The 24,453-nt window shown below is 36.0% G+C and overlaps 1 protein-coding gene across 1 annotated transcript in view; it reads left to right on the forward strand.

The window, feature by feature from the left end:
- RALGAPA2 (Ral GTPase activating protein catalytic alpha subunit 2) overlaps positions 1 to 22,906 on the forward strand; it is a 165,569-nt gene extending 142,663 nt beyond the window's left edge. The window contains exons 38-40 of the mRNA XM_029286429.1: positions 3,569 to 3,690; positions 11,919 to 11,958; positions 22,669 to 22,906. Coding sequence (XP_029142262.1) covers positions 3,569 to 3,690; positions 11,919 to 11,923 — 127 coding nt within the window. The 3' untranslated portion in view covers positions 11,924 to 11,958; positions 22,669 to 22,906. The remainder of the gene's footprint in view (positions 1 to 3,568; positions 3,691 to 11,918; positions 11,959 to 22,668) is intronic.
- The last annotated feature ends 1,547 nt before the right edge of the window (positions 22,907 to 24,453 follow it).

Here is a 24,453-nt window from a genome sequence, read left to right on the forward strand (position 1 = left end):
CAAATTCAGTATATTTTGAGCAAAAGTTCACAGACGGAGAAAAAAGAATTTCTCCCTCCTTCCAGCTATCCTCTTAATTATAATCACTGGCTTCCCGTCAGCATGATGTCAGCTACCTGAAAGGAGAATTCTTCCTTATTCACCACTGAGAACCAGTGGAGCATGGTGTAGTGATTAAAGTGTTGGCTGCCTTGACTTCCAAACAAAACATAGATTATTAATCTAATAAATAAAAAATACATGAACCTCCCCACTTCCTCCTAACACCCTTTATCAAGATTGCTGGGAAGGGAGGGCAAAGCAGTGATGAAAGAGTGAGAGAGAAAATGGAGGCACATACGTGTGTACCATCATCAGTCTGTCAACTGATGCAGCTGCAGGAGCTAAAAAAAAAAGTTGTCCATTTTTGTTCTAGAACACTCCTATGGTCAAGCCCCTCCGCTTCTTTTTCCTGGCAGGCAGCAAATAATACCAGGAAAATTGTGAATGGCTAATGCTGACAGAGAAAGAAAGGAACACGCAGAAGATTGCTTGGATACTAACCATTCCTAGCACGTAGCTCCTAGGATGTCACGCACATGTGAATGCAACTAAAAAACATGGCCAAAAAAAGTTCACCATCCCTGATACAGATAATTCTTTTAATAGCTTTTAATAACCAGAAAGGATATGGGTCCAAAAGAAGGGTAGTGATTTCCAAGTACACTTCTCAGATATGTCAGATTAAAAGATACGCCTGGCCAGGCAGCATCTATACTGCAGCCAGTTCTAAATCACAATGCATGATTTGCACTCAAAAAATAACGTAGCCAAATTGGGAATAATTTTATGAGGAATCTTGAAATCTTGGCCCAAGTCATCACCCATCTGTCTTTGTGTCCAAGGCAGGACTAGAACTCCCGGTCTCCCGATTTCTAGACTGGTACCTTAATTACTACACCAAATTCTCCACTGAAATCTTACTTTCCCTTAAATTTTTAACATTCGTTGACTTAATTAAAATGAAAGTAAACTAAACTTTATTATGCTATGTCTTACTTAATACCTAGTGATAGAATAACCTAAGAATACTATAAATTATCGAAAATTAGGATTAAAAATGAACAGGGATTTTGAAATGTGTTGCCTTTGCTGCTATCGAATGTAGCTGTTTTTTACATTCTTACTTTTTCAATATGCAGGAATTCCTGATTTAAACTTATTCTCTAATTACTGACTTAATTAGAAAATTCTCTTATATTACTCTTAAGGAAACGCTTAAAATATATTATATTTATTATTATTTAGACAATTTACCCCTGGAAATACTTAGCTGATCTTAGTAAATTTTTGAAACTGCCTAAGCAGAATTTAGTTTGATGAAAGCTAACTGGGAAATAACCACAGTTGTATGCTAGACTGGGAAATTTAAATCTAAACCAGAGGACAATAGCAATAGCACTTCCACTTAGCTACCAAGAAAACTACTTGGAAGAGTGCTTGGAGGTATTATGAGATTAGCTCCACTGAAGGGGATCTTTGCCTGTCCCAGTGTATGTCCAGGGCTGGGGAGGGGATATTATTTTGCAAATCTATAATAATTTCCAGATGTTGTTGCTAATCATTGGCAGTTATTATTGGGTGAATGTTTATCCTCTGAAGTACTATTATTGATTCCATTGTTTAAAATCATTGGCTGATCAGACTTTCTGATATACAATACATTCCCGCCCCCCCCCCAAATTGTAGTGTCTTCTCTTCCATTTATTATGTTTATAGACATAGCACAGAAACAAGGTTTATTTTAACTGCTTCCACAAAAGTGAGGCCGCATGCAGACCATGGACTTAAAGGGTGAGTGGGGGGGGGAAGGAATTGAGAAGAGATGCCAAGCCCACAGAGGTCCACAGGCTCAGGTGGTTTTCAACCATAAGTTTAGCTTAGCTCTTTCAGTAATTTGTCACGCCTTGGCTTTCCCCTGCTGCGCCAGCACGTGCCAGCTTAGTGTCAGAAAGTCTGTGCACCAGACGGCCACTCAGGCCTAACATCCTGCTGTTTGGGACCAGCACTTGCTGTGTCAGTGAGGAATTGAGATCCCTAGCAACAGCCAAGCACCAGGCAGAATAAGCATGTTCATAATGAGAAGTGAATGGCATCCATCAGTCCCTTTAGAATAGGTTCTAGGCGTATGGCTTTCTCCTAGGAAGTTTGGCAGGCTAGTCATTAGCATCGAGTCATCAGCAATTCAGCGTATACCAGAAACGCATATCTAAATATACCTAGGAATGGGATATAAATAAACCAGAGGAATGGGATATAAATATACAGTTATGTAGTGTGAAATACCTTGTTAGTTTCTGTCACTGCACAATAATGACACAGAGATATGAAAAAAAACCTAAAACATATTGACCTTACTTTGGTTTATATGATAATCGGTTGATTTCAATAATAATGACCAAAAAAAGAAATTGTTTGCCTTTTAGAAATGGTTTACAAGTTGCTTCTGTTGTATTTTTAAAGTGAAATGTGCTATGTAAGAAACACATTTGTAAAATATTAAGGAGTAACAAATACACCGATGAGAGTGTAATAAAGAATTTACTCTTTGTTCCAACTCCCGAAGGAGTCTTATAAAAGTAAGCAATTTTGTCATATTAAAAAAAACATTGGAAACTAAAAACCTATTTTCAATCTGAATAACAATATACATGATTATTGACCGACCACTGAGGTCATAAAATCCAATATATGACAAATTTGTCTGCACTAGATATGTACAAAATACTATTGCTGTTGTTTTAAGTGTATAAATTATCATCAAAGAAATTAGAAATCGCACACAGAGAGATTTGCTGTCTTCCGTATGAAAAGATATCACAAGCAGGGGTCCTGTTAAAGACAGCTGGAAAGTTGCTTCTGCATGTTATGCTTGTAAGCCTTATGGGTGACTGGCTTTTGATTATGCACTTATATGGTGTGTGTGTTCCAGGTTGCTGATTTTTAATTAAAGGTAACATCTTTGGTTTTAGATGCTTAAGACTAAAGTGTACACATGTTCTATTTTTAAAATTTGACTAGCTCAGGAAATTGCCAATTCTTCTGGAAAATCTCAGGGATGAAACATTAACATGTCTTAAGAATGTAGTTGATAGCTATATGTATTCTTATTTTAAAATAAAATTTATTTTAAATAAATTAATTAACATTTCTAATTTTTCTGTCATAATAGCTCAAATGTATATGCATTCATATTAATGCATTAGGGTAGAGTATATGTGCATGTATGTATCTACTATAACACTTTTCCTCATTATTACATAATTTTAATTTATCACCGATGAAGACCCATTACATTTAATTTGAAAACCAGTGTTTTTAATACTATAATTTGCTTAGTACTGAAAATATTACATTTATGTAAAAAAGTCTAAATGTTAATTACTTGCAATGCTTACAATTCTGTGACTTTGGAAATATACCATAGCAACTGTGGTACACTTTTCTTTCTATATGTTATGTATCAAATACAAAATTGAATAGTTAAGGCTTGGTAACAGAATGTATTTCCTTAACCCACGTCCAACAGTTATGAGGAAAGAGCAATATATCTTGATGAAATAATCCGGAATCACAAAGAACAACTGTCATTTGAGGATTTTGCTGCTCAGGTCTTCTCTCCCTCTCCCAGTTACTCCCGTAGTGGATGTGGTAAGTCTCTGTGTTATATTTATTACTACTGCAGTTACTACCATTACTATTATCATCATCATCACTAAGGATGACTTGAACAGCAGGTGTACACCTGTTTTTCACTGATAAATAGCTGCAAATTTAAGAAAACCACTTTCTCTGTGAATTAGCTAATGAATATCAAAAGAAATGATGACGTTCATTTTAATTTGTTTTGCAACAGAGCTTTTCACTCAATTCCTTTCTTCCCTGCCCTGTTAACCCTCTAAATCTAGCAAGGTTAATGAACTTTCTCTCACTAATGTGTTCTGGTTCATTCAAGAGTGCAGACTTCTTGCTGAGCTGAGAATATGTTGTGCAAAAGCTATTTGTGAATCAGTGCATTCTTATAAAAAAAATAGTCCCTCACAGTAGGACCCATTGCTAGTAATGTTAAATGGAGATTATGCTAGGAGAGTGCAAGATAAATACTATGTTTTGTCAGGCAGTGTCAGTGCTTAGATATTTGATTTGTTGCAACACAGTTTTTGTTATGAGATAAATTTATTAATTATTGTGTAATTTTTAAAACCTAATTGTTTTATTTTGATGGTCCATTTTGTGATTTACCGCTGTCTTGCAAAAGAATAGAAAACAAAACCAGGTGCCTTTCTTGAAGAACATTCCTTTATTCCTTACAGTCAGTGTCCGTCTTCTGACACTGACATTTCCTAATTATATTGCAATGCTGTGTTGCATTGTTAAGTCAATGGATTATCCCTATTACCAGTGAATGTCTGGATGCATCTGTTTTCTTTCTTATTCTAACTGATCAGCTATTTTCTATATATGAACTAAATACAACAGAGATTAAAGGTACTGAAATGAATCACTTTACAAATAAAACCAGACATGCATCACGGTTTAACATGACTGGCTGTACTTCTCCAGCTTTGTTAAGAGATACGGGATAGATGCACATACTGTATTGGTCGCCAATGGCAGCAGGCAGAAGGCTTTGGAGATAAGCAAGCTGGCAGAAGTATAGAGGAACTGGTGCTATTTACATAATCGCACCTCTGTTTCCTGGAGAGGCGTCAAGAGACGGGAATGGCCTCTATTGATCTTTGTTGAACTGGAATACTAAACAACACTAGGCAAGCTTATAAATAAAGCTTTGATTAATCTTTTCTCTATTAAAATGTGCAGCTGTGAATTGATTTGTATATATTATTTATGTATCCTATCAAACATAGATTATTTGTCATTATCTTATGAAAGAGTTTCATAATGTTATAGAACAATTTCATGATTTGAGCACTGTGAACAACTGAACTGTTTATATAACAATAGTAGTAGAATGGTTAAAAAGAATACATTATAAAAAATCCATTCATGAAAATTAAATTTTATGAAACAGTGTACATAGATTACGGAGAACTGAGTTTCAGCCTGCATTTATCTGAAATGTATATACAAATCACATGTGATTTACACATAATTCTATTTGGCCATTCTAGAATTCATGCATGTAATGAACGGGAGAAAACATTCCCAGCAATTTAGATATGAAAGTTAATTAGTCAGTTTGAATAGAGGGCAGCAAATCTCATAAAATTCAAATTAATGAGCCAATCAAGTCTCTTCCCTTCCAACAAGCATTGTTAAAAACAGGGAGAGAATATTCAACATGTTTAATTGTAAGACTGCAGGTACAGGTGGTGTAATTGGGAAAAAGTTAAAATATGGATGTGATTTACTTATGACTTGTCGTTGATCCTCAGCCTTTTGAATAAGATCAGGTGTACTTATGATGTGCTGGATTCCCTTGTACTAGATAAAATGTAAAAACTTCAGAGAAACCCATGAAATGTAGCTGGGGAAGTGTGTGACACAATTTTGGTTGAAAGAGTACAAGCACTAGAATGGACAAAATTTGGGAAGGTCAGTGCAGTTTTATGCTGGGCAGAGGATGTCAGACTAGGTTTTTGCTCTTCAACAGGTTGTTGAAATTGCATGAATGGGAGAATGAAAGATTATTTTACAATTGTTGATTCAAAAAAAGATATAATAAGGTTGATTAATATGGAGTTGAAGATTGGCTGACCAAAATAATAGAGTAAATTTTGGAAGTAAAGCCTGATTCAAATTAAATGAAATGCTTAGTTAGTAAATAATTCAACATTGAACTATGATGGTGTGATGTCTCCTTGGTTGTTTAATATAATTATCAAAATATGTATGAGGAATGTTTGGGTTGTTATCTGGTTGTTAGCCGCCCTGAGTCCGTAAGGAGAAGGGCGGGATATAAATTAAATTAATAAATAAATAATAAATAAATAAGGTATGTTGACTGGGGATATGACCATAGTATATTTTTGTTTGCAGATGATGCCATTTTATTGGGTGTGCAGTACAAGTAGTCCTCAACTTACGACCACAATTAAGCCCAAAATTACTGTTGCTAAATGTGATAGTTGTTAAGTGAATTTTGTCCTATTTTATGACCTTTCTTTTCACAGTTAAGGCAATCACTGCAGTTGTTAAGTTAGTAACACAGTTAAGTGAATCTGACTTCCCCCGTTGACTTTGCTTATCAGAAGGTCACAAAAGGTGTTCACAGGACCCTGAGACACTGCAACCATCATAAATATGAGTTAGTTGCCAAGTATCTGAATTTTGACTATGTGAGCATGGGGATGCTGCAATGGTCATGGGGAAAAAAGGTAATAAGTCACTTTTTTCAGTGCCATTATAACTTCAAAGGTCACTAAATGAACTATTATAAGTCAAGGATTACCTGTAAATATTAGTTACTTATTATAAGATGCAATGAATAATATGGATCTCAAAATCAATGTTACCAAAGACAAGGGTAATAGTGTTTGTCCAGGCGAAAATGGAGGGAACAATTTTAATTTATACTACCATAAAGCAGAAATATTCATTTCTGTATCATTTCTGTATATTCATTTCCAGGAATGGAAAATGGATGGAGAAATTTAAAAATGTGCAAATGTTAATAGAAAAGTAGCAGGTATTAAATGTTTGTTTTGTTTTGTTTTGTTTAATATATTATTGGTAAAATATAACAACTAGAAGTACAGCCCAACATATAACAGTGCTACTAATATTCATTATAATAATTAAATGAGTAACATTTGAAGAAACTATAGATATATCCATAAATTGTTAATATAGAAGTAACTCCATCCTTTAACATATTCTTGAATCTAGCCATATAGACCATCTATTGCTCTATTTATTCAGTTTTAATACAATGCAGTATGTTATTTCAACACAGTGATATTTATATAATATACTTAGATTCTTAATATTCTATTATTTAAGTGCCTTAGAATAATGGATACAGATAAGAGAAAGTAGATTTTCTACCAATATTAATTATAGTTGTGGATATTAATATTACACATATATTTTTCTTTCAAAATTAAATAGAACATTGGAAATGAAATTTAGAAATTAAGGAAAAACATAAATCAGGGTATTTATTTTCCAATAAAGATGTATGTCCTAATTTAAATTATTTTATATTAATCTACATTGTGCTATTACTGGGGGGTGGACGGTATGTATATGAATGAATATGGATATATGTTTTATACATGTTGATAAGGGAAGAAAAGGGGACTAAAACAAAACAAGTTTGGCAAACTTGAAATATTAAAAAAGTAAATTTAAAAAATGCAAAAGAGAATAAAAAAAATAGAAAGAGAAAAGCAGGAAGAGGAATAAGCTGCAAATCTAAGCAACATTCAAGGATACTGATTGTTTTCTCAGAATTAGATTTAAGAAACAATAGAGCTGCATCAGTATATGGATGGCATTCTGTATGAAAGCCCTAAATGACCTGCCTTAGTGATTTCACATAGATGTTAAAAAGCAAAGAAGACAGAGCCCTGAAATGTCCTGGTGTCAGAGAAAGATCCTCCACCACCATCTTCTGATTATATTCTGGATGCCCCAAATCACTGCAAAGCAATGCCCTCCCCCAAAGCTGTCTCCACAAGACAGGTCAGGATGCTGTGGTTGGTGGTGTGGAACGCTGCCAAGTGATTCATGAGATAGAGCAAGATGTCTCCCATCTAATTTTCAATATGCATCACCCACAAAGTGATTAGAACGATCTTGGTATCATATTTATGCAAAATCCACCCCCACCCTGAGCCTGCCATCACTAGTCCCTATTACAATATCGTTCAATGCCATGTCAGCACAAAAAGGGTACCCTAATATCAACTTTGTTGTCTCATAACATTTTTGTCCAGTCTTACATCTGGAGCATACTATTTTCTGTGATAGTTCCCAGTCTCTATATTAAATGTAATTTCTGTGTTGCAAGCAACTCTAATAGAGATGCTGTTGGATCTTGTGTCATACATAGCTAGATGAAAAGCTGACCCCTCTTTTTTAATGGTTTTATTATAAATCAGTACTGCCTATGATGATAGGTCAAGATTGCAATTCAATCTGGATACCTGAGCTAGGTGTTCTTTAGCAGGAAGAAATGTAATATATTTAAGGAGGAAACATATATGTCACACATGCAAGGTGGGGATTCATAGCTTGGAAGCAACACATCAAATATATTTACTTGCACATTTTAGATGGTTGGACTGAATTTAGGATCTTTTATGAACCTTTGAAATTCCACAATTCTATGGTTGTGTCTATTCTTTTACTCTTTTTAGAGAATATTTCTGAATTATACAATGGCTAAAGGTTGTAGGGGAAGAGCAGGCAGAGCTGGGGGGGAGTTAAACATGTCATTAGCTTAGGGTCCTTATGTTGCCACAAATAATCCAATTTCAGCCACTCTTGAATTCCGTTGATTTTTATCTAGTGCCAAGTTAGTGCTGACCATTAGTTGACTAGATTCTTGTATATAGGTTTGAATAAATCTGTGTGCAACTTAACGTATGGTCCTGATCCTTTGCACCTGACAAGGTTGTATAACTGTGTTTTTATGTGACTGATTAATCTTAAGTATACAGGTAGTCCATTCAGCAACCGTTATGATGGCACTGAATGAAGGTGAAACAGAAACAGAATAACAGAGTTGGAAGGACCTTGGAAGTCTTCTAATCCAATCTCCTGCCCAAGCAGGAGACTTTATACCATTTCAGTCCCTAACAGCTTCTCTAGAAACAGGTTCTCTGGAAAGGGTGGCACCATCAAAATTGGGCTTTCTTAGAAGCTCTCACCAGTCTTCCTACCAACTTAGTGTCATCTGCAAATCTAAGTAATTTATGAAGATATTGAAGTGTACTGGGCCTAAGATGGAACCTTGTGGTATCCCACTGCTTACATCCCTCCATGTAGATGTAGTACCACTAAGGACTACTCATTATGTACAGTTTGTCAGCCAGTTACAAATCCATCTGGTGGTGATGCTGTTTATCCCACATTTTTCTAGCTTATCAAAAAATAGGTTGTGGTCTACTTTGTCAAATGCCTTACTGAAGTCTAAATATACTATATCCACGGCATTTTGCTGGTCTACTAATTTAGTCAAAAAATGAAATAAGATTGGTTTGGCATGATCTGTTTATATTCCTCAAGATCAGACAGGTATTCTCTTATCAGTTTCTGGCTTACTTTAATTTTTTTTTTCTAGTCTGTCTTTTACAGTTGTGTTTTTGGTAGGTTGGGCTATAGTTTGTTTTTGCCTAAAGACTGATGCAAAGAATAAGTTAAGCAGCTCTTAAGGAACTTACAACCTGAGCCCAAAGTTATGTCATATGATCAAAATTCAGGTACTAGGCAGCCCGTACACAGTTGCAACCATAAAGGCACTTCAACTCCTCCCACTTGCCTAGCTTCCTCTCCATCTATGCCCTTTTGACCCCCTGCTGGCCTGCGCTTCAGAGAACCTGACCTTTGGTGTCTTCTTTATCCAACTGCTGACAAGGCATGCCCAGACTGAGACTGAGACTGGGCTTCATGTTCCCAAAAAAAAGAAAAAGAAAGCAAAAAAGGCAAAGGGCATGCTGGCTCTTTCTGGCTTTTTTTTTTCTTCCGCAGCCAAAGCCCAGCTCAGCCCAGCAGCCAGACTAGAGACACACCTTGTCAGCAACAAGAGCAAGAAGAGCTCATTCATAAGCAGGCTAATGATTTGGAAAATAGGAAAGACTATTTTTAAAAGTACCATTAATATTATATTGCTATATGCAAAAAGTATAATACAGGCACAAATAACAGAATATATTACAATCAACCAGACGTTCACAATAAGGTCTCACCAAATAGGCTGTTTGGTAGTACAAGCTAATTGACTAACATAACTTTCGTAAAGGAATTATACGTAACCTAGAATATCTGTGCAGAACATATTAGCTGAGAACCAGGCCTGTTAGTTGCAACTGATCGGTGTTCAGGTTTACAGCATACAGTAGATAGTATATATACTCTGTGTGTACAAATGCACACACACATACAAGCACAAACACACACATCTTGAAAAATCTTAAATGTAAACTTTAAATCAGCTTTCAGTTCTACAATACTTTGATGGAATAAGAAGAGAGATCATGGATCAGAGGCTCCTGATATTAATTTAAGATGTTGCATGAAGACATCTCTTTGCAGCAATAGGGATAGGCAATTCCCTAGCCTAGTTCCAGTCTTAAAGCGTGTATGGCAGACCCATTGTTACCTGGTTTTTATTAATGGTTTGGTGCAGAGACGCATGATAAAGGAATGTCATCTGCAAAAGCAGATAAGTAAATCTTTTATCGTGCTGTTGCTGAAATGCAGTTTGTAGTATTGGATTAAGAACTTTAGAAGCCATTAATTCCTACTGTGTAAAAGAGGACCTGGTTATTAACAATCCTCCACCAGTAGAGGATTTGCAAAGAGACCAGGTGGACAAAATGGCAAAGAGGAGGAAATTTTAGATCTTTATATATTTTAGAGTTATGTTTCATATCTCAGGCTCTTGGGATTCCCAAATATACTTAGTACAGGCTATAGTGATAAAGTAGTCCAAAGAAGATGTTTACATTACGCTTTAAAGTGTTGCAGCCTTGCATCTTCTGTACTGTTGTTGATGGGATTTGATAGTGCCAAATGGTTCTTCAGTCAACATATTAGGGTTATTGAATTACAAAAGGATATCAACCAGTTCCCCTCATACTTCATTCCTGTGAGAATTAAGGATGGCTCGCTCCTGCCTTGATATCTTTATAACATCATGTCTATGAGCAAAGGAGTAATCATTTTGACACACTGTAATGTTCTGCCATCTGTGCTCTGAAGGGTACATTTGCTAATAATAACCCAAAAGATTGAAAATGCTGAGCCAGAGAAATGAAGTATGGGGAATGTGACTGTGTGCCGCAATATGTATTTTATTAGTCTTCTAGAGCAGAGGCCCCCAACCTTTTGGGCACCAGGGACCAGTTCCGTGGAGAAAGGTTTTTCCACGGACCGGAGAGGGCATGGTTTTGTGTGCTGCATCCCACGGATGGGGCTTTGCTTGTTTGTGCGGACCAGTTGCTGGCATGCCGTGGCCCGGTACTGGTCCACGGACTGGGGGTTGGGGACCCCTGTTCTAGAGTCTATACAGTATATAACTTCCCATATCATAAGATTATCACAGAGGGCCAAGCTATCTCCCTGATTTATTTGTTAGCTCATCAAATTTCAGAATCCTAAAAGTTATTGTATAGCATGGGGCATGTTCAAAATTCAAGTGGTAAAGAAATACTTCATTCTAAATTATACTTTTTTGTATAAAACCTAGTTTATGAAGCTTTTAAAAATTGAGAGGATGGGAAAATATAATAAGTGCAATAATATCCTATAATATTTGCCCAAAATATGAACTTCCACCATGCTGTAAAAACAAAACAGTAAGGAGGAGTTTATTTGTTTAATTGGCGGTATCCATTTGTTTTGAATATTTATTTACAAGTTCATAACTGTATAAAGGTTACTCTGAGTTTGAGGGGGGACTGTAATAAAGTTGAATATATTCTGCTCTATCTGCATGATAACCTCCAGATATAATTTTCAAGCTTTTAATAACCCATGTTAGACAATGTATTCAAATAAGCAAAAATAGCATTGTAGAATTATTACTATCTACATCTTATTTCATAATGTGACTGATGCTCATTAGGTTTATTTCCAACTTATGTTCTCCTCCCATTAATAACTCTGTAATAATATGTGTATAAGACTGTCATCAGAGCAGCAGGTGCACTATTCCCATATTTACATACATTTGTGTTCTTTCCCTTTAGATTAAAATATGTAATGATCTCGTTACGGTAATTGAGAAAGGTAAGAGTTTGCTCACATGGCGTCATTCTCAATTTACTAACTAGATTCCTTCTGTTGCTTGTATGGAGCTGAAATAGCTGTCATTTAATTTGGACTGGTCTCTTGCTTTTCCACTGGGTTTGCTCTGAGAACAAATGGTTCTTGTTTATGTCTGGTTCGCTAAGGAGCACTAGGCAGAGTATTATTGGTAGCTCTCTGGCCCTGAATGTTTAAGTTTGCTAAAAAAAAAAATCTTTTCTTTCTTTCTTTCTTTCTTTCTTTCTTTCTTTCTTTCTTTCTTTCTTTCTTTCTTTCTTTCTTTCTTTCCTTTCTTTCTTTCTTTCTTTCTTTCTTTCTTTCTTTCTTTCTTTCTCTTGCGCCTGTTTGCTTCAGGCAGAATTTGACACCAACACCTGCCATGGTGGAAAATGTCTTTGTTGCTTTGCACTTTTGTTTGAATTGCTGCAGGGGAGCCAATGGGAGTTAAAACCATTTACTTTTTTTTTTGTTGCCTAAGCACCATGGAATAGGATCTTGAGATGGTGCCGATAAGGAGTGGCACGTGCTGTGCTGGCCCTTTGAGTTAGCTCAGCTTAATAAGGGGCTCTTTTTCTGGGAAGGGCAGATTGCTGAGCTCGGGCCTATGAATGGAACAGCTGGGGGAAGAAAAGGGAAACAAAAGAGGGAAAACATAGGCTGCCCTGAACCTGGCAATTGGGGGGGGTGCAGTTTTGGAGCCAGAGAGCAAGCTGGCCACACGCCAGGTGTGACCTTTGCAGTCTGCTTGGTTCTGCTTGTTTGGGCAATTTCCAGTGCAATCCTGAAAAGGAAGAAGGAAGCTGCTGGGCGGCAGGGCATTGCTGGATGGATGCACTCCTCGGGTTGCTGGGACACTAATTTAACTCTTGCAAAACCAGCCTGCAGATAAGGAGAACCGAGGAGTTTACTAAGAACAGCTTGCCTAAATGGCTAGCTCTTCAGGTTGGTCAATGAGTCTGCATTATATCCCTGCATCAACCAAAAACTAGCCTTCTGTATCAGAGTTAGATAATCCTTTAGCAAATTTCTATGATGAACTATCCTTCAGGAAAGGAAGCCACTTATGTTTCAAAGGGTAACATGTCCATTAGTTATAAATGTTTCACCGATTTAACTTTGCTCACCTTACTTGCAAGTGATTCCATTTAAATCAATTTCCTAATATTTTATTTGGAGACTGAGTATGTCTTTTATTATTCAAAGATGAATGGTGTTGAGATACACTTTCCAGCCAAATATGTTTTTAATGGTTTACATAGTTTGCAACAGGCAAAAAATATCTGCCTCTTACTGTAATAATCTCTCATTATAACATCTGAATTATTTTATGGGAACAGTATTTGCACTGTTCTTTTCTATATAGTGAGATAGGAATATGAATAGGATTCTATTCCTAATGATGAGAATAAAAACCTGAGCAGCTGAAACTTGTGTCATATGACTTACAGGTGAAATATTTATATAACAGGACTGTATCATTTGCTTTTATTTCCTAATTCTGCAACTTTTTTCTACACATCAATCAAATGGAAAAATGTATTTGCATTTTCCAAACCAGAATGAAGTAACATTTCAATAGTCATTTTTCAAAACCAAAAATGTGTGGAAACAGTTTATATCAGTAAAAACAGCGCAAGAATTACATTATGAAAGGAAAATACAATGTCCAAATGTGTTCATTAGGAAAAATATGGTCATATGTAAGTGTGTGTGAGAACCTTTACATCTGAACTTTATTATTATTATTATTATTATTATTATTAATAATAATAATAATAATAATAATAATAATAATAATAATAATAATAATAATAATAATAATAATAATAATAAAGTTGGAAGGGACCTTGGAGGTCATCTAGTCCAACCCCCTCCTCAGGCAGGAAACCCTAAACCAGTGGTGGCGAACCTATGGCACGCGTGCCAGAGGCGGCACTCGGAGCCCTCTCTGGGCACGTGCGCCATACCCCGGAGATGGCAACCATCTTCTTCAACCAGCCGCCCGCTAACTCGCCGAGGTCCCACGTGGCCGGATGCATCCCAGCACCCATGCACTTGGACTCTGTGTGTGGGGGCCGATGGTGTCAGGAAGCAGCCACCCCGGCCCCTGCCTCGCCTTGCCCTGTGACATGGCACCCCCGCCCTACCTCGCCTTGCCTTGCCTCGCCTCGCCCCACAGAACCAGCCTCTTGCCTACCGCCCCACCCACCAGAGACCCCTGGATCTCCCCCAACCCTGCCCAGCCCCCATAGGCGTCCCTCCTCACGAGCAACATCTGGCTAGCCATGCCCACCCTGGCCACACCCACCCATCTGCCATGACCACTGTAGCCACGCCCACCCAGCAATACATAAGTGGGTTTTGGATTGAAGTTTGGGCACTCGATCTCTAAAAGGTTTGCCATCACTGCCCTACACCATTTCGGACAAATGGCTGTCCAGTCTCTACTTAAGACTGTGGCGTTAAGTTTGAAAAAAATGAGAAACTAGGCAGAATTAAATTCAACAGATTAATCCACCGCTCCCTATTAATATGATACAAGAAAACGCTGACTGATTAAATGTATGCTTTTGAAATACAGGCAGTCCTTGACTTGCAACAGATCTACCTGGATCTACTTACGACTGAGATTCTAAGTTTCAGTAGTCCTCCCACCCCCCCGTAATCATGTGACCAAACAGAACGCTCAGCAGCTGAGCTGCGTTTACAGCATTTGCAGGGTCCCACTGTCACATATCTTGCTTTTTATGATATTTTGACAAAAGCCATCATTTCTGGTTTTCTGCAAAAATTGCACCGAGTGCGAAGCATTGGTTCGCTTAATGACCATTGCAGTCACTTAACAACTGCTGCAAAAAAGATGGTGAAATCATGTGACTGACCTGTTTTATGACTTACTACCATGATGGGGAGGCTCTATTACAGTCATAAGTCAAGGACTACCTGTATGGAAAATATTGCAAGACAAATAAGTAAGAATGGGTACAAATGAAACATTCCATTCATCTGCAGAACATTCAATTAAAAATGTTCTGTAGATGAATGGAATGTCTCATTTCTGACCCTCCTTACTTACTTATCCTGCAATATTTTCCATATTTGTCGAACTGTTCTTGCCAGATTTTTGAATGAGCTTTGCTTGAATTTCCTTACTTGAAGGAGAAAAAGTATTGTTTTAACTCTCTACTGCTTATCTTAAATTTCCTAGATTAAATTGAAATTTTACCCTTCTAATTCTGTGAAATATCTAAATGTTCAAACAGAAAAAATATTCCATGTTAAATTGCTTAAATTAATATATCTGTAACAAAGAGGATAAAAAAATTAGCAAAAAAATAGCAGCCTTGAATTGTGCTTCAAATATGATTTACACATTCACAGATTTCTATTTGTACACCTACAGAGAATTTTGTCCAAAAAGAATTTTCTGGAGGAAATAGCCCATTTTCTTCACCAACAAACATGCCACAACGTAAATCTCGTTTCCATTTGGTTTCGTAGTCACTGAAATATAGGTACTTTAACTGCAGAACATCTGATAAGAAAGTAGAGTAGGCTGAAGATGAATCCTCAAAGGAGCAGAATTTAATAGTCTGTTTTAGTATTTCTTCACAGGCTCTGTATAAAGAGCAATAATAACAAAACACTTCCCTGCCTATCTATTTAAAAGCCATATCTGAAATAATTGAAATATTTAGGCTGTAACCAGGTGGTCAGAATGCCATAAATAATGTCGAATCTACAGTTGAGAGCCAATGTGATATACTGGTTAAGATACTGGAAATCTAAATTCAACCCTACATTCAGTCAACCTAGGTGATTTGATGAATAATGTACTGTTTGCCCAATCTACATCATAAATTGTTCTTGTCAGCATAACATTATGGGAAATCCTCATATAAGACATCTCAAGCTTCTGGAGAAAAGGCAGAATATCCATTGGGGGGGGGGGATGGCAGAAGTACATTTTTAGCTGTTAGGCCAGAGTAACATTGTCACATACCATAGTTTTGACATAAAAATGTATACCTGCAACATTGTCCTTCATGGTGATTGATAATAGGCTCATAAGCAATCATCACTTCCATAAAAACATTTGACAGATACACTTGTAGTATAGAATGCACTGGATCTGTGTTATATGGAGCTAATTGAATGGTGCAAATTGCAGAACTATGGTTCTTGGAAGATTTTAACATCCATACTAAAGATACTACAGAAGGTGACCCCAAATTTAATGAAATCCATGACAATCAGGAGGCTGTCTCAAGTTTTCATTAAATCAATAAACAGCAACACAGCACTTTGTCTTATATTTTGCTTAAAATGGATGCCATGAATGATCAATTATAATTTTTCAGTCATTCAGAGGTGTATATTGAGTGGCACCTTCTCTCCTTCCTAATATTTAAGGGGTATATACTATTAGACTGCTAGTATGGATTAATAGATGATGCAATGGCTCAGAGGTTAAAGACACTGAGCTTGTCAGGTGGAAAGCTGGTAGCCTGAGTTTGAGACCCGAGTGCTGTGCGACAGGGTGAGCTCCCATTACTTGCCCCAGCTCCTGCCAACCTATGAGTTTGAAAGCATGCAAATGTGAATACTTTGGTGGGGAGGTAAATATGTTCCTTGTGCCTTTGGCATATAGTCATGCTGGCCATGTGACCACAAAAGTGTCTTTGGATAATGCTGGCTCCCTCAGCTAAGAAATGGAGATAAGCACCACCCCTAGAATTGAACAAGGGAAACCTTTATCTATGGATTTATCAAACAACAAACAATTAAAACAGCAGCAGTATATAACCAATAATTTAAATACCAAGATAAAATTTATTACCGTAAGATAGAGCAATTATTAATCAATAATACCAATAATTGGTTGATTATGTGCCATCAAGTCCATATTGACTCTTAGCAATTACATTATTAACCCAGATTCTTATTCAAGGTACAAATGGCCAGGCTCAAATTATCCTTCTTCAGACACATTATATAAAGAGTTAGATCCCTAGAAAAGGCTCTGATATTGGGAAATGTAAAGAAAGAGAAGAAGAGGATGACCAGCAGCAAACTAGCTGGATTCAGCTATAATGGCAATGAGTGCCATTGCTGGGAGATAGTGTTGGGAGCAAAACTGCTCCTCTCTTAGTCAGTAGACTGTTGGCCTTATTTAGATAGATTTTCTCCATCATGATCTATCCCTAAATCTGGTCTTTCAGGTATCCCAACAGTGGCACCCATGAATGTTATTGTGTTATATGATGGAGCCCTTTGATGTGAAGATGTGATAGGAAAAATTGGGGAGGGTGGGTGTTCTTCTAATAGAGGAATGTCCCATTCAATCAGGTGCTTCCCAGATGCTTGATGGTTTGCTTACTTCCAAAAGGAATTTGGGATTATTCCCGTTTCTCATGGACAAATCAACCGAGGCCTAAGTTGCTATCTGGAATGCAGAGGTGATGATGGGCTCAGATCACATCACAATTGTGCAGACCCCACTACATGTGGATCCTGGTTAGCCCCCAGGTTTTCAGAGGTACTCCAGAAGATAAAGTAGCAGAAGAGATGCATACTGTACCCCTGGAAAAAAATGAAGAACAAATTCAATTGAGCATGACTAAGCATGGTTGATAAGAGTGGCAAAGTATAATTAATGTATATAGTTGCAGATTTTAGATTCTGAAATATACCCCAAAACTAAGTTCGGCTTGTCTACGTATGGGCTTATCTGCAAATGTATTCGATAATACTTTTTCAAAATACCCATAAACCGCATATATACTCACATATAACCCATCTGCAGATAAGCTGATCTTCAAATTTTTATCCAAAATACCAAAACTGTGAGGGTTGACTTATCCGGAGATGGGCTTATATGTGAAAATATAAGGTATTTTTCCACTATTGTCACATCCCCCGAGAGCTGGATGGCCACTCTGTTTAAGTGATTCGCCCCTTCTGTTTAAAGTGGTATCAGAGGAACATATGCAAGGCCACTTTGAAGACTATTCCTCTCTGACAATAAATTTCCTTTTGTCATTCCATCAAGATGAAACATTATGCACAATACAAACATTTTCAACATACATAAGAATGCATTTTCCTATGTATAATTTAAAAAACCAGATGAACTAGCAGTGGTAGATACAAAGATGATCATCTTTTTCTTCTGTTTATGGGAGTCATACAAATAATTCTCCATTCTCAAAGGAATATGTATATTGCATTTGGCATATACAAACACCCACATGACGTTGCAGGAGATGGATAAGGTTTTTTAAAAGTTCTTTACTAGGAGAGAGCTGATGAAATGGCATTTGCATTTACAGAAGTCTCCTGGGACAGATCAAAGACACAGTAGCAACAACTGTGCTTGATTGCAACATGCATTTCTCTGTTCCTAGGAGCATTGATTATAATTATGCTAAAGAACTAACTAGAGGTTTTGCATCCTCATTGCCTTATGTGCATGTATATATACTCTTTAAATAAGTTTGATTGCTTTTGAATTAAGTTTAACTTTTTCTCTTCAGTTAAAAGAGATGCAATTTTAGCTGAAATTCTACATACAAAAACTCAGCCACTTTAAAGAGACTAGAATGTATTTCTAAATAAAAACATTGTAAATTATGATGTCTTTACAAGAGAAAAATCAATTTAAACAGAAACTGCTTTATCTCTTTAGGAAATTAGAGTATTATATAAAAGTGAACTGTTTGTACATCGGAGGAAATTACATCTTAAACAGAACACAAGGAACAATTGTTATTCCATAGCATTCACATTCAACCTCCTAATATACATTCATCCCAAGGTTGTGAATTTGGTCTTACATCAGCACAAATTGTTTATATGACTTTAGGTTAATGTTCATGTGAGCAGTAAACAACAGATTGCTTGGATCAACAATATAGTAAAAATAGAAACTAAAAACTCTAGGTGGGGAGCATAACTATTAGAAGTATCATAGCTATTTTATATTTCCCTGGAGTTTCACTTCCGAAGTATTTGTTTAAAAATCCAGCTCAGAAGCTAGTATCAATTTACTACTGCTCACCTGAATCCAAACATTTTTTACCCTGGCAGACACACAGACACACATCACAGTAAACTATTAATTTTGCTGGTGATGCTGTCTCTGTTTTCTGAGTGTGAGCATGTTACTCTTCTAGGAATTGCATCATGTGGTAGCAGCTAGTTTCCTTTTTTCTTCTTAACATTTGCATGTTTCTCTGAAATAGCTGCCAACATCATTTGCTAAGCTATCTGTAGACTATTGCCAATTGTATTTTTGATACAAAAATATAAAATGGATGGCATTCACCTCTTTGGCTTACACCCTTTTGTTATGTGTGCCACCAATCAAACACCACTCCAGATTTTGAGCGTTCCTGTCAATATCTGAAGCTAAGGAACCTTGCTTTATTAAAAGATTTCTAAATTACCTTTAACATATAATAGCATTACAAAGTTGAATAAAGAAATGTTACATATTTTTATTACTATTTTTATTATTATTATTATTATTATTATTATTATTATTATTATTAAAATATTAATAATAATATGCATATTTTCCAACACCACTCTAAGATCATGGCATAAAATTCACTCATGCTTTTAAAGTAGAAAAATGGATGACATTTTAAAATAAGTTAAGTCTTTAGAGAGCACACTTTTTCGCCAAGAATCAGAGGAAGGTGGCCAGCCATAGCACAAATGTGATATAGAACACTGAAGTGGAAGTCACCACACTTCAACACTCCATCACACCAGCTATATACTTTACTAAAATCTGCAGTTCCCTGAAAGGAAGTCAGTCAGGAAGATTCTAGTCCTGAATTAATGCAAAGTGTTTGTCAACATCTGATAACTAGCCATGTTGGTGAACATAATAGCAAAGAACATTTACACTGCATGGCCTCCTTCATCAGATTCAATCATTTTATAATAACAAAACACATTCAGTTGTGATGATCATCAAATGATATGTACTTATTTGTAATCTACCTATTGTTATCCAACTCTAAACTGCCTGGAATGTATTTTTATGGGTTTTTTAAGAAGATCTAGGGAGGTATACAATTCTGTCTGCTATCTGAAATGATATAGTCCTAAGGCAGTTGTGTGTACATACATACACATATTATACATATTTATCCTCTTGCAACTGAGAATTTGTACATCTTTCAGAGATCAACTTTAAATACATTCATTCAGATATTCAGAATCACAAGCTGCATGAATGTTACTAATCCACTATTTAGTCTACAGAGAAGGAAGAGTAGAAAGAGAAATAAATTACAGCCAAAGCAAGCCAGATAGAACATATAATGACTAAGCAAAAGTAAGACATTTGTTAGAGAATTGACCAGCATAATCAACCTACTTAACCAAAACATTTAACATCTAAAATGCTCCAAGACTGATATGACAAAATTAAATTCACAAAAGTGGCCTTGCTATATCTCATGTCAGGCTCTATATGCTATTGCACAGAAATTTGTGACATTATATGTAATTATATTTTTGTCAGAATTTACAAAATTGCTGTGATCAACCTGGAAAACTCAAAAGGATGAGGGTAGTGCAGTCTCTGTAAAAGGTACCATAAAGTAGCATTTTCTCAACATAATTTTATTATAGATTATATTAACCAGACAAGACGAATGCAAAAACAATACAAAACTCATAAAGGAAAAAAATTAGAAAGTGCAAAACCCACCTTAAAAAAGAAAATATAAGAAATTTCTTTTACACCCAACAAATATATATTAAATATTAATCACTTATCAATGCCTCTCAAAATACAGTGAAATGCCTCTTCATTCCATATCTCACCCCCAATTTCTACAAAAACATGTCTAAATTTTCAGTTCTCCATATTAATCAGCAAACATCCAATAAAAATTAACAAAAATGCCTAATAACAGAGATATATAATCTCCCTTTCCATTTAATCTAAGTTCCCCTCATCCCTCTCTTAACAATTAAACATTGCAGAAAAACAAATAAAAATTATTAAACATTACCAAAAATAATAACCTTTTATTTAGATATCAAAAACTAATCCATTATACCAGGGGTGTCAAACTCGCCACGTCATGTGACATGTCGCGATGTATCGCAACTTTTTCCCCATTGCCGGAGCTGGGGTGGGCGCGATTTCGGCATGACGCAATCCGGCCCGCGGGCCAGCAGTTTGACATCCCTGCATTATACCATTAAACATTTTCAAAAGACAAACCATCCAATCCAAATAATCATTAAGCATCGTCAAAAATAAGAACTCATTGTTTAATCATAATCAGAAAAAGCAGTGTGTGTGTGTGTGTATGTGTGTGTGTGTGTGTGTCAGTCATGTTATCCACCAAAGCACCAGAAGGCAGGACAAAAAACAATGGTTGGAAACTGACCAAAGAGAGAAGCAACCTGGAATTAAGGAGAAACTTCCTAACAGTGAGGACAATTAACCAGTGGAACAGCTTGCCTCCAGAAATGTGGCTAGACAGTCACTTGTCTGAGATGGTATAGGTTCTCCTGCTTGAGCAGGGGGCTGGACTAGAAGACATCCAAGGTCCCTTCCATCTCTATTCTATTCTATGTATATATAAAACTTCCTCCAGCCACTCTTAAATCACATAAATAAAATCCTAACCTTGTTTTCTTCTTCCCTAATATCTTTTCCTTTTCTCTTAAAATTCTTTTTAACTTTCAAGTCCACTTGTAACCTTCATAAATCAACTCCAGTAATTCTCTTATATTTCAGTTTAAAACAATCTTTCTTAATTGTATTGTTCCATTTTTAAATGATCATCCAATTGCATTTGTAAATCCAGTATCTCCATCTTTATCTTATAAGTTGTAATTTTAAATCCACCCTAGATCCATCTCAGTTATGTCCAGAGGGATTTGTTCATCTTCAGTGGTAAAACATTTTCTTTAAAGAAGCCATCTTGTGCTCTAGTAATCAACTTTCAAAGTCTTGTTTTGTAAACAAGATATATTTGCCCACACAAAAAGCTTTTTCTAATTAACTTCAGTCTTTAAGACAGTTTCACAAGTCTTAGCAATTATAAAGTTTAGCTGCCAATTTTAGCTATGTCTGCAAAAAATGCAAGCATTGGCTCTCCTCACCTCACAGAAAATCTTCTGAATAAAATAGTATTTTCTATTATTCCTAATCCATGATGATAATTTCATTTATTATAAAATATGTTTTGAAATCTGACCTTTAGGACTGCCAGCAGAAACTCAAAACCTTATTTTTGTGAAGGTTCTGTAGAAGAGAAAGAAAATATCTAGCATTTTCTCCTTGGAGGTGTACAATTGGGGCATCTGGTTTTTGATGTCCTCAGTTTGTAGCCTTGGTGACAGTTTGACAGTCTGCAAAGGGGGGCAAGTGATGTACCAGCTGGGCAACAGGTTTAGGTATCATTTGACAAGAGCAGTGCTTGTGCAGATTTGTCTTACGCCACTTCCCTGAAAGCCCTTTCCATCTGCTTGTAGAGAGCGAAGCTGGACATGATTTATGAAAGCAAGCTGATCAGTTTCAAATCTTGTATGGCTTCTATTTCAGCCCCTGGAACTTCCATGCATTGTAGAATCTTTTTTAATCAATAAATGAAGAGTTGCCTGTGTTGTAGGTTCTTTAATATATGTTTTAATATGATATTCTTCATTTTTCAGACATTACTACATGTTTGACTGATGATTTTCCTGCACATGTAAGGACCGAATAAACAGAGCAGATTTTCACCAATACCGACAACTGTCAAAAAAAAAGTTTCTGGGAGGTTGTACTCATTGACCAAGTACTCTCAGTAAACCTTCAAGTTAAATATTTTGGAAATTTAAAATAATTGAAGAAACCTACATGCTCATCTGCTCTATCTTTCCAGGTGGTAATTTTGAAGACTGCATAATGAAGGGGTTTTTTTATTTTCTGTTTTTTCTATGAAATCATTATTCCTTAAATTTCAAAGTTAAATTTTTCATATTTTCTGGTATTATTTCCTGGAGTTCACTTAATAACTTTCTGCTATGAAAGATTGAAGTCCAGACTTTTTACTGCCAGTTTAAACTGTGATAAAATACTTGCTTTATCTAATTTTAGTTTGCCAATTATGTGTCATCTAAAGAAGGATTCAGAACAGTAACTGAAAGCACATCTTCTTAAAAATGTCTTAAATGTTACATTAATAATCTCAGTATAAAGGTAAAGGTAAAGCTGACAAGCTCAGCATCTTTAACTGATGAGCTATATGTTCCTGGAATCTCGGTGTGATTTAAAATTTACTGGAAGAAAGTACTGTTTTATTTCATCGATGGAGAGCCACATTTAGCCAAAATGAAGGACTTTTGACTAATAATTTCCTTTTTATATTAAAGAAAAATGCTGCAAAGAACAAACTGCTTAGTATATAGATGAAAAGTGATTATGCCTTTACAGTACCTTTTCCAATATACCATCATTTCATATTAGTTATTTCCGAAGTTTATTGTGCACATAACCGACACTGACTACTTAACAATCAATAGCACTTTTAAATATTTATATAGTTAAATAAAATACAACAGTAGTAAAACCTACATTTAAATTGCCTGGTAAAATACTATTTCATATGCAAGATATACAGTATGAACCTATGGCATTTAAATCTTACAGTGAGTAGTTAAGTGGCTTGTGCCAAGTCAAGGTTCCTATTTCTGATTGTTCTGTTCGACAAAATTTCAAAGTTAATCCCTTAATCTGTGCTATTATGAATACTGGCTACTTTATCAACACAGAGCAGCTACTTAACTGATCACCTGGGGAAATATGGATCAATATAATGACTCAGTTCATACAGCACACTACTTATGGTTTGCTTAGCCCATCTGCCTGGATTCGTGCAATACATTGAATCGTAAACGCATGATACCATCTGAGGTTTGCACAAGACACATTTCCTGGCAGTTTGTTTGAAACCAGTCAGAATTTACAAGGAAAATAATTTCTATATGAAGGGGAATCATATTCAGGTATACAAAGCCTTTTTTGTAAAGTGATGTTTGAGATATTGGCGCAAACTACCGGAGTCCTTGCACAGTACACACTGTTAGTAATTAGATACATCTCACTTATGAACACTTGCCAATATGGGCTACCTTTATTTATTTTTCTGTGATGTTTGCTGAATATAATTACAGAAGTAGAAAAAGTCTCCAAGCTGAATTTGAAATCTTGAAGAGTTTATTGATACATTCATGCAGGATTTTTTTTTTTATTGTTATCTCATAAGAAGATAGCTGACCCTTGCCTTCTGCCAGGGTGGTTTTTAACTTCCCAGCAGAGCCTGAAAACCCAGGACTTCTTGATTGTTTTCTATTTAAATAGCAATCAGTCCCAATCTTGTATAACTACAATGAAGACAGCCAAGTTTTATTACACAAATGCAAGAGAGTAGCAAAAGTTTTCTGAACCTGGTGGTA

This window comes from Protobothrops mucrosquamatus, unplaced genomic scaffold, assembly GCF_001527695.2.
Source record: "Protobothrops mucrosquamatus isolate PMUCROS unplaced genomic scaffold, P.Mucros_1.0 scaffold_213, whole genome shotgun sequence".
Classification (NCBI taxonomy): Eukaryota; Metazoa; Chordata; class Lepidosauria; order Squamata; family Viperidae; genus Protobothrops; species Protobothrops mucrosquamatus.